This window comes from Sander lucioperca, chromosome 16 (genome assembly GCF_008315115.2).
Source record: "Sander lucioperca isolate FBNREF2018 chromosome 16, SLUC_FBN_1.2, whole genome shotgun sequence".
NCBI lineage: Eukaryota > Metazoa > Chordata > Actinopteri > Perciformes > Percidae > Sander > Sander lucioperca.
This window is the reverse complement of record NC_050188.1, coordinates 6179816-6191530: the sequence shown is the minus strand read 5'-3', so window position 1 is coordinate 6191530 and position 11715 is coordinate 6179816. Positions and strand designations below refer to the sequence as shown.

The 11715-nt window shown below is 41.9% G+C and overlaps 1 protein-coding gene across 2 annotated transcripts; it reads right to left on the bottom strand.

The window, feature by feature from the left end:
- Positions 1–1595: 1595 nt before the first annotated feature.
- tent5bb (terminal nucleotidyltransferase 5Bb) lies at positions 1596–10766 on the bottom strand. 2 transcript variants are annotated; one of them, XM_035993280.1, is made up of 3 exons: positions 10221–10766; positions 1814–2878; positions 1596–1775 (listed from the first exon to the last, which is right to left on the bottom strand). In XM_035993280.1, the coding sequence occupies exons 1-2, from the start codon at positions 10374–10376 to the stop codon at positions 1856–1858; spliced, it is 1179 nt and encodes a 392-aa protein (XP_035849173.1). In that variant the 5' UTR covers positions 10377–10766; the 3' UTR covers positions 1596–1775; positions 1814–1855. The 2 variants fall into 2 exon arrangements, with proteins under 2 accessions (XP_035849173.1, XP_031135045.1); XM_031279185.2 differs by having other exon boundaries at positions 1596–2878.
- Positions 10767–11715: the final 949 nt, after the last annotated feature.

Genomic DNA, 11715 nt, shown 5'->3' with positions numbered 1-11715 from the left:
CGAAATGTCATAGCAATCCATCCAATAGTTGTTGAAATATTTCAGTCTGGACTAAAGTGGTGAAGAGCGACCAGGCAGATCGGCATCTACATCCATAGAGCTGTGCCGCGAGTGTGGCTGAACACTTCAAGTACAGTTTCATTGAGATCAATCTAAACTAATCTTCTCTTTTAACACTAACAACTTGCTGTAGTTTGTTAATTAATATTACACAGAGATGTTCCTCACAGCTCTCTGGTTGACTCTCGAGGTTTGGCCACCGGGCACAGAAATCACTGGGTTGTTCAATATACGACAAGCTCTATCTCATTTGTGACTTTAATGCGTGTTCTCTCCAGGGGTATCCTTTGTTCCCCTTTAATGTTTCTGTTGCAGTTTGGAGACAAGTCTGACAGCTAACCCAGGGGGGGAATTTCCCTTGTCACATTTATATCTCCAACCTTAATCACTCTGACAGACGCTTTCCTTCCAAATGAACTTTTAGAAAGAAATCAGTGAGCGCTTCACTAATGTGTTCTTGCATGAAGTACTCCATCAGAAGCAATAGTAAGCAGGTGTGTCCCAGCTACATGCCTTTTCATGCTCTACTAAATCTCAACAAGTCGTCCCCCATGCAAAAGTAATTAGGATGGAATATCATTGCTGGAGAAATGTTGGTCTTAGTGAGGATGAAATACTGAACTGTTATGATCATCCAGGAAGTGAAGTGCTGGAATGCATCATTACATTTGCTGAAAAGCCAGGAGTCCCATTTCCCCACCTGGTCCTCAACTCATCCAAGACAAGCAGCAACAATCTCCCCTTTCTGAATGAGGCCAAGGAAACCCCTTGTCGGATGTACAAGTGGAAAGGAAATGGCTAATATATAGGCTGGGCCTCAGGGGACTCCGTTTCTGAGGGGGGCAGAGGAAATGCACAGAGCTTGAACAAGTAAGTGTTTGTGTCAGGCCAGTCAGTGTCTGGCTGAAGGAACACAGACAACACACTGAGGAGTTTGTTTGTGATAAAGACAGATAGCGACATAGGAGAATTTTAGAGAGGCAGAAACTGAGAAAGTGAGATACCGAGAATGGAGATAGAGTATGCCTTCATGACGCACATCCCCAGCCTCTTTCAAGTCAACTGGAGCATATTAAAACCCTCTGAACGTTTTTTGAAAAAAGTGGAAAGAAAGACCAATGTACCACATCTTTTCATTTTTGTCATTTTTTTTTAATGATTTAAAAACAAATACCCTGACCCTGGATATAGAAATGTAAAGTAACCTGGATGAAAAAGTTTCAAAAACATATTCTTACAGAGCAAATACTATAAAGACAGTTGGTCAGTTTCAGGCACTTGGAACCATATACAGTATTTGTTTGTCATGCTACACAAGAAAGTATTTCTTTGGTCCTTTTTTCCCTCCGATTTGTTCAGCTGAAACCACAGAGAGAACAAAAAAAACAGCTGGTTTTGTACAAAGTATATACATTTCATTTAAGACCCAATGCGATCCTCAGACAAGAAGCAGACCTAGCAAAGTTCCTCCGTCACATATCAACCCTTCATATTTTTCCATACATGTCCACATTGCTTATGAAACGACAACAGAATAAAAAGATATAAGTATAATGGCTCGAATTAGATTTTTTTTTTTTTTTACAGCAGTATTAATATAACTTAGTGGAAGGTTTTTAATATAAGATTTGGCAAAAAAAAAAAAAAAAGATAGCATTATTCCTTTTTGTCCACGCTGGGCCCCAAACCAAAAAGCCACATTGCTACAGAGGCACCGAGCACTTGAATGAATGCTCAGCTTACATCAATGTAAAGTTAAAACGGAAAGCTCACCCCGCATCCTAAACGTCATCGCTCAACTGCAAGGCAGCCACGTTTGATAAGAGTTGCATGTTACCATGGGTGACTGAACTTGGGCCACATAATAATTGCTGAAGTTGAGGTCTCTGACATAGGGAGCGGGCTGGTAGTAGCAGGTAATGTTGGACAGAGCAGGGATAGCGTTCTGTTCGGCCATTACGCGCAGCGCCAGGGCGGAAATAAGTGCCAGCGTCTGTCTGCGCTCGTGGCCCATAAGACACACAGTGCTCTCATCCACCACTTGCCTCAGCGTCACCAGGCACTCGTAGCGCTTGTGCTCCATGCCCATGAAGTGGTTCTGCAGATACGCCTCCAGTTTCCTCTGCTGTACGCTAATGTCGGGGAAGTCGATGAAGAAGCGTGAGCACATGTAGCGCTGCATCTGTTTCATCTGAATCTCTGAGGAAGGCCGGAAGCCGCGCACCAGCAGGTGGCAGTACTTGAGCAGCCCGCCGCCCCTGATCTCTTCTGGGCTGCGGGTGGCAATAGTCCTGGTACGGAGGTGACCCAGTGCTTCCTCAAAGTCTCCGTACATGGTCTCCCCATGCACTGTAGGGTGGAAGGCCTCGGACATTGCCGTCTCCGAGCAGCGGTCGAAGAGCAGCAGCGAGTCCAGAGTGATCTGGAAGGAGTCGACACTGAACTCAAACTGCCTTCTCAGGGAGTCCACGAACTTCAGCTCCACGTTCTTGCCGGTGTTGTTTGACAGCGAGATGAGGCTCCAGCGGTCCGTCTCGTTGCAAACTTTTACCAGTTTCTGCACGTACGCTTCCTTCAGGGCGATGGCTGTGATCCGCTCCCTGCACACTCCTTCAGGCAAGAAGTCCACCAGGCAGTCCAGCACCACATCCTTCACTAGCCGGAAGGTTTTGTCATCAGTCAGACTCAGGCCAAAGATCAGGTCCAGGTCTTTGTAGCCAAGGCCATTGTCCTCGTGAAGTACGTGGCTGGCCGCTGAGCCGTTCAGCTTGACGTCAGATACCACCACGCCCCGCTCCTCCAGCCGAGCCCTGACCACCTGAAAGGTACACAGACAGGGAGGAGATACTGAGTGATGGCTATCCATATAAGACAACAATCAGAATAGGCTGACACAGAAAATACAAGTTTGTACATGCAGAAAGGGAGCTGCTTTCTCCTTCCTGCTTGAAATAGAATCTGAGGAGCTGTCATTTGAACATAATAAAGCATGAGGGGGAAACATTTTTTTAAATGTATAAATATGTTTATAAATGTGTACATGCTTATCTTTCACAAGCTAGTAGATAGTATTTAGTTACACATGTCTCGACTTCTTGGATTTAGAGGCAAAATGTGTTCATATAAGAAACCAGTTTACTGCACAAATGCTGCAGGATTTCAGCATTTTTTGCAACATTTCATTGCAGGTTAATGCAGAAGCTACATTGTAGAGTCAGGGAAAGCAGGTGGCAGATTCCTGAAGCAAGCAGGCTTTCAGTATATTGCTTAAAGGACACTTTAAACAAAGCAGCTGCTTAGAGGCTGTGATCCTCCACTCAGTGCACGGTGTCATTAACTGTAGCCAATCCTGTTGCGTGCGGGTGATGATACCCTACACACTGCACAGTTCAGTTGCATACCTAAATTATCCGACTTTTCTCTTCACATGTGAAGTAAAAGCAACATCAGCACAACAGAGATAAGCTCTGGAAAAATGACAAGTCAGTGCTTGTTGCTGTTAGAGACTTTAAACAAAAAAAGAACAGCTCAGCTGTGAACTTTTCAACTTGTGCCCTATGACCACAGCGAGAAAACGTGATCCCTTTTGCCGTGACATAAACACTCTTTGGCAAAGGTTTATCTGGTTATTGGAACACACACAATGCTGCACTGCTGCGATTCTTGGGAAAAACGCCTGAGCTACACAGAGCTGAGATGTTTTTGCATCCCGTCTGTTGGCATCACATGATAAGAGGAGAAACTTATCCAAACAAGGCCATTTCTGAAGAAATCCAAAGCACAGCTGTCCGTTAGAAAGCTCTCGCTGAGCCATAGGGATCTGCTGCTGTCCTACAAGCTATCAATCTATGCAAACAGACAAGTATCCAGCCAGCCAGGTAATCCTATCAGAATTTATTTTAGACCCTAAGATTTTAAATTGCAATGTGTGAACTTAATGTGATGAATCCCTGTTTATCCACTACTTGGCAGTTTTTATGAAAACTAAGAGTGCCCTGTTTATTTTGTTATTTTCAGCAATTAAGGTACCGACTAAAGCCATTGAAAGAAAGAAGAGTAAAGGAAGTAAGAAGAGGAGGGTATTTTTTATGTTGCAATTCCCCACCCCCCCTCTGGCTTCACACCTACTGTACATTAATCTCTGAAGGTTTCTTATTTTTATAACAGACCATACTGGTACCAAGTGTCTCCATTACATTTAAAACGTTTTGATGTTGAAAAAAAGTTAGGTAGTAGGGAGCTGGAGCCTAGAATGTTTAGCCTAGCTAAACAGGGGGGGTAACAGCTAGCCTAGTACAAGCCCAAAGTACAAGATATACACTTACAAGCATCTCCAAAGCCCATGTTAACACTATCTCATTGTTTAATCCGTACACAAACATAAATGTGGTTAGTTATAGAGTTAGTTATGTGCTGGAATTCGTGCCTGCAGTGAAAGCAACACCTGTGCCTACTGGCCGCTGGCATGTTAGCTGAAACTGCTGCACAGAAATAGTACCTAAATCTAGCATATAACTCCCCCTAAAGTAACAACTTGTAATTTTTCTGCATTTCTGTTTGTGTATGGATTAAACAAATGCGATACAATGTGTAAATAAGACAACATATAGGTGTTGGTAAATGTATATTTGAAGTTGAACACAGCCACGCCTCTTTTATGTTTAGCTAACACCTAGTAACAGTCCTGTCCTTAAGTGTGTTAAGGACAGCGTATCAGTATCAATCTTCTCACCTCACAAGCCGATGAGTGTATTTCCCAAAATATTCCTTTAAAACTAAAGGCTATGATAGAAAAGCAACAAAAACTTGGTTTATCTGCTAATTTTCTTAAAACACTTCTAAAATACAGCAGATAATATAATAATATAACAGAAAGCCAATACAAAGCAAATATGACACAATCCAATGAAAAGATTAGTTTTACAGGGCACTGGACAACAATGCAGAGAAGTGGATTATTTTTAGCTATCCAGCAAGGGAAACCCACAGCAGTATTTTCTATGACCTCACACTTAAACTGAGTTAACAGCACACCATAATCTGCCTGTCTGGGGGTCCCCACAAGGAGTGTATGAGAAAGCACAGCTCTGCCACCCCCACCATTCCCCCAGTCCTTCAGCACTCATTAAACAGGCTAGTAGATTTCCCACATGACGCACCAGCACCTGGTGAGCCGAGCGAAGGGAGACACTTCCGCCGACATTTGAGCAAAAAAAAAATAAATTACTTGTAAAAAAGAGCCGCAAACACACCAGACTGTCTGGTGTTGACAACGCCTTGGCGACACATAGCAGTCTCTCCACTTTCCTTCTCCAGTCTCAATAGTTTCCTTGAGTATTTCATTTAAGCTGCGCCCTGAATGTGTTTTTATTATGGCAGTTTGAAATGATTCAGCCATTTACTAGCCCATAGTCCCCTCTGGATGCCAATGAGAGCTCTGGGCAGTGAGTCAGATGACCCTCTGCCAAGGATATGGCGACAGTGAGTGAGGAGTTACGAGTCCCTGACCTTCACATTCACTCCAAAACTAACCCAGCCAGTCAGGCGTACAGTAGCTTTGCAGGCAGAGGGGGTTGATGATGGTTTTTCCTCTGGTTTGAAAGGCTTCCTTAAATTTCCTATGCACGGGTGGTCATTTCACCTGTATGCTCAGGCCAGAGTGAGTCACAGGCTGAAACGTGATGCTATTACTCCTCTATGAGATGGATGTTTTTAATGAAGGATCTGCTTCAAGGGTTCACAGATATTTTAATGTAATTAGTCGTATTAGGTTTTTGAGCTACCCATGTAAGTGATAGTTTATTGTTATTTAATAGTAAAATCGAGCTATTCCCCATTTGGCTGGGTGCCCCTGCAACCATCTAAATCACCTTAATCAGGTATCACACTATATCATACATTACATAGTACAGTGTTGAAGTCAGCATTGAAATTGTATCCGTATTTGTCAAATGGACTTATTATAGTTAGGTGTCAAATGTTGAGTAAAAAAGATTTTGCTGTGTCTTTTACTGTAGGTTTTATTCTACAAAAATCAACTAGCACATAGGGCTGTAGCCATAAGGCACAAGTCCCCAAAATATATCCACCACCCTCTTTATTGTGATTTTTCATATTTTATTGATTTAGTTAACAGTTTAATTTTATTCTTTGTAAAATGTATTACCCAACAAGATGGTCTAAATTAGAAAAAAAGGATACTAAATCATTTTTTGTAAAAGTAATCATATTTAAGTCATAAATATAAATTATTAATACCCATCGAGTACAGGTTTCACTAGAAGGGCACACGGAGAGGCAAAACTCTGCCAAGGCCATGCCCTATCTCGCAATGTTAACGTAAGTGAAAAATAATTTGTGTATCGGCCCTATCTGTTTTAAAATGTACAGTATATGTTTCTTCGCTGGCCCATGATACACCCCTCCACCAAGTTTCATGGATATTAGACCAGTAGTTTTTCTGTAATCCTGTTGATAAACTGACAAACAAACCAACCGTACTGAACACATTACCTGCTTGCTGAAGATAATGAGTAAACTGACCACAGGTTTCTAAAGCCACAAAAATCCCACGGAAAAAAGTACCTTGGTGTCATCTATGGTAACTACTACCATGGGCCCACAGGAAGGGATGAAAAGTCCTGAGCGACATTAGCCTCTTTAGCATTAAAAAAACTCCAACTTTTTCAACAGATAAACCAACCAAAGAGATGCTATCAGCACCACCCACGCTGTTTGCACAAAGATGTGCAAAATGATGAATTTAAAGCCCAAAAATCGAAAGCAGACTGCCAAATCAAATACAAATCATTACTGAACAGTCTAATCTGAATGTAATCTCCTCTAGGGAGCATCGGGAGCATGTGGTGTCTTCATGTTGCTCATTCTCAACAATAGCCTAGTAAGGAGTTGGTTTACAGTCTGGCAAAGGCCACAGTGGAGTCAGGCGACAGGTCTTCACTTACTACAGTGATACATTGTCAAACCTGCCCCACAAGCCCAGTGTTATTACAGGCACTAATCCAGTGCTCACATTCTGCTTCCAATCCAGGCTGCTCTCTACCATCCGGGAAAGTGGAGTACTACTTCCAGTAGTTAACACAATTTAGTTCAAATATGATCGCCCGCAGAGCTGGAATAAAATACAACCCTCTTGGTGGCCAACAAAAACACATTGGCCTCAATAGTTCCAACCCCACACATCAACCCACTCATACTGATGTAACGCATGACATACACATCAGATATCTGTGTTTATCATCATGTGGTATGATGCTACCGGGTATGTACATAGGGCCCCTATAGATTTAGGGAACATGTAACAGATATTCTGTCTGTGGGTTGATCGCTGAGGACATTAAATCCAGAGTTATACATAGGTGTCAGTAACAGTAAAAGTCTTCCTTCATTGCTCCCGGGGCTCACTCACAACCAGACTGCAAACAGATGTTATTTAAATGTGGCCCTCAGACCAACCCAACCAATGAGAAAGGCTCCTCTTGATTCTTTGGAAACGTGATCCCTTGGTCACCTTACCCAGTGTATGATGACAGGAGCTGTCTCAGGTAGACAGCTCTGTCTGGTGCGTAGGTTAAAAATAAATGACAATAAAAGAAGCAGACTGGCGGTTTTGCGTGTTTTAGCCCATTTACCGTTAATCACGAATACCTCGCATTACTGTCAACCATTTTCCAAAACATATCATAGTGGTTTAGATCACTGAGTGTGTTTTTCCTTCCTTCCAGGCAGCCATTAGTTTCCCTTCATGGCCATATGGTATTAAAATCAACTTGCAGAGACTTGAAACCTTCTTGACTTATTCCATGACAGCAAACATGCCGTCTGCTTTTATGTTTGTCAAAACAATGGTATTGTTGCACGGTGATGCAGTGCAGACTTTTCACACCAGTTTCTACTTACAGATCCATTGTGCTAACAACATTTATATATTGTTTCCATATGGTATAGTGAACATAGGCCCCATACAGCTGTCTACCTGAGACTAGCATCATCCTAAAATTTACAAAACTGGATCTTGTAGCACCTAAGTTTGAATGTTATTTTAAATTAATAGAATACATACGGATGTATGCAAAAATATTCCTTTCCCCAACTTTTGAAATGTTGCTTCTTTAGTTTTAATTAGATGTTTTTGCACTGCTGAACTTCACCAACATGAAATGTTTTCTCAAGGTAACACTCCCCCATACACGTGTATCTTTGTACTTATGGTAATGACACAGTCAACATGTTAGCACTCAAACAGGACAGAGGAAGCTGTACTCTGGCTCATTGGAAGAAAAAAAAATGTGTTAAGGGTCCCTGTTGTCTTCAGGATAGTGTAACCAAGGGAAGACATCAGTGGGGCCGTTCAGTGCAGATGATAGGGGCCTCCTTGATTATAGAGGCCCTTGAAATGTTTTGTGTGTGAGGGTCTCTTTCTTCCCCACAGGATCACCACAGAAAATATGAATCACTCAAGTGAAATATGAACCTGGATTACAGGCAAAGACATTTAAATGTCTGCGATAATTGCAACGCAGAAGTTCACCTATGTTGTGTCATTCCTAGGAAATATACTGCAACTCAGTCATTATCTCATTCCCTACAGCTGTGAAAAAAAAATAACTTCAGGAGCAGAAGCATTAGTGAGCTAGTGGAAAACTGCAGTCATTGTGTTAGATCATCCTAACTCTTATGTCTGTGTTAAACGTACGAGTCATCGTATGTCTTTTTAAGAGTAATTAGCTCTGCCACAAAGCCTTACCACTGCACGTGTGTTTTGTATAAGCAGTGGCAATCTGTGTCCACACGAGACACACAGAGAGAGAAGCCAGGGTGATTTTGTTGGTTCAAGTTGTATGTTTCTGCACACTGTTGTTTCAGCAACAAGTGGACTTACTTGACTTTTTTTTTTTTCTTTTACACCCACTGAAACCTGTCTAACATAGCATGTACATCAGTGGTGGAAGAAGTATTCAGATCCTTTATTTAAGTAAAAGTACTAATACCACACTGTAAAAAAAAAAAGTAAAAGGAGTGTAAAAGTACTGCATAGAAAATGTATGTATCATCAGGAAAATGTACTTGAAGTATTAAAAGTAAAAGTACTTAATGCAGAAAAATCCTCACATTTTAGAAACTGTTAACGATCCAAACAGTTCTGTCACTCAACTAAGTGTTTAATCGTCTAATCATTACAGCTTTACACGTAGGCTGTTATATTGTTGGGTAGTTTAATAAAGCATTTTATAGTTTTGTGTGCAAGAATCTGAATTTGTAAAGCAACTAGTAACTAAAGCTGTCAGATGAATGTAGTGGAGTAAAAAGAACAATATTTCTCTCTGAAATGTAGCGGAGTAGAAGTAGAACGTGGCATGAAAAGAAAAGACTCATGTCAAGTACAAGTAGCTCATATTTGTACTTAAGTACAGTACTTGAGTAAGTGTACTTAATTAAATTCCACCACTGATACATGGATTAAGGTGCTATTAATGTGACATGTAACGTGGATAGTTCCACCAGTGCAGAGACATACTTTCAGATTTTTCCGAATAATTTTCCCGCAAGTCCAGCAAAATCACTCAGTGTCAGCTGATTATTAATATGTTGAATGTTATCCGAAACAATAAACACCTTTCACTTTGCTATATCATTGAACTTGGCACTATGGAGACATGTGCAGTATTGGGCAGTCAGTGTGAATTTGTCTGTGTGTGTGTATTTGGTGTGTGCGCACGGGCTTGTGTGTGTGTGTGTGTGTGTGTGTGTGTGTGTGTGTGTGTGTGTGTGTGTAGGGGGGGGTATTCACAGATGAATCATTTCTTCAACCTGGTCATCTCTCATACTATTGTAAACACTATTTTTCTCGGTCTGTTTAAATTACTGACACCTTGTCTTTTTCAAAAAAATTTTTATCTCACCCAGGGAAGTATCCTAAATAAGTTGATGATGTTTACATAGCTTTGGTGTTTGACATAATATAGTTAATACACCACAATAAGTTAAACTAATGATATTTGCATTATGTCTTTGAAAAAAGTCTGGGTCATTTAGTTCATCCAAGTTTTTATTCCCCTATATCCACCACTAGTGCCACGAGACTTTATTGGAGTGGGCTGATGAATAGCCAAAGGCATTTGGATAGACTGTGTTCTCACCTGGACGATCTGCCGGGGCTGCACGGACAGCGTGGGGAAGTTTCCGCGGCCGTGGATCGGGACGCTCTCTCCCAGGATGGAGTCCAAACGCCGCACCTGATCCCAAGACAGCACGCTGACCCGCCGACTCTGCTCCGCGGCATCACCGGAGGACATGACGACCGGACTGAACGGGATGTGTGCAGGCTATAACGAGAACAGCAGCACGGCGCAATCTCCCAGAAGTGTCCGGTGACTTTAGCTGTGGATAACTGTGGATGAAGTCGACAGCACTGACAGCGGTTCTCTATATGTCTCCTCTTCGGGGTTTCACAAACCTCCAAAATGCATTAAAGTGATGGGAAAGTTTTGTGGAATATCGGACATCTCCAAAATGAAAACTTCCAGTCCCTGTGTGCCTCTATGTCTGCACTGACTCTCTCCTCACGTTAGAGCCGTCTCTGCCTCTCACCGGCTTTTTACCGAGCTGGGTTTACCAGGAGCTTTTCTATTGGCTGGACAGAGATTTATGAGCACTTCAACATACAGAAGACTACAATCAGCATAGACACACACACGTTCACCCACGCACACACACACATACTTCCCATGCGTCAGATGATAGGTTCAAGGAGTGTAGGAAATATGCTAATGTTTAGTTAAGCAACGCAGCTCTCTTTAACTAAGCACTAAGGCTTATTATTATAAGCAATATTGTGTCCCCGTTGCATACTACCGGTATTCTAACTGCGTTTTGAGTATGTTGTATAAAAATTGAGTATGTTTGATATATTCAAGCCTACACTTGTAGGTGTTTTTATAAGATTTTTAAAATAAAAACAAAAAATAGGACTGGATGCGCTCAACTTACGAAGATACTTAGAGAGCTTTGAAGGCTGGGTCAGGTGCTGGATCCTAAAAGTGAATAATCATAAATAAAGCTACTAGGACAGCACTCCAATTGATAGTTTACTGCCACACAATGGGCGTTTTGGGCAAAAAATATTTTTCACTGCTTATTTATGGTTTAGTTTGTGTTTACTAAACCTGATCTGGATTGGTTGTGGAACCTTCCATTGGGATTGATGTGCTTGTTGTGGATGATGTACTCCACCTGTGCACTGTGTATTGGTGGTATAATTAAACCATCCTGTGTGTGGAGTGTAATTGCATGTGCACACGCTGAGGAAGGGCGGTGCCAGAAACGTCTGTTGTGTGGCAAAAAAAAACTTGGAATTGCTTTGAAATTGGAGTGCTGTCCTAGTAGCTTTGTTTATTATTTATGATGATTTCTGAATTCTGCCTTGCCCTTCTCACCACTGAGTCAGTATGCAGCGCCCAGACCTCTGAGGCCTGTACTACGAAGCAAGATTTGGTGTTACCGAGGTTGAACCCAGGGTTTTGTGTACCACGACTGTGGATCACTTGTTACCGGGTTCAATCGCTGTGGTAACGGTTTGCGACAGACACCAAAATTTGTTGTCTTCTGGCAGTTTGGGGGGAGGCGAAATGCTGG

Excerpts from the sequence above, each read along its gene's own strand:
- tent5bb (XM_031279185.2), bottom strand. The coding sequence starts at position 10,376 with ATGTCCTCCGGTGATGCCGCGGAGCAGAGTCGGCGGGTCAGCGTGCTG. Across the intron at positions 2,879-10,220 it reads AGCCCCGGCAGATCGTCCAG|GTGGTCAGGGCTCGGCTGGA; the intron begins GTGAGAACACAG and ends TGTACCTTTCAG.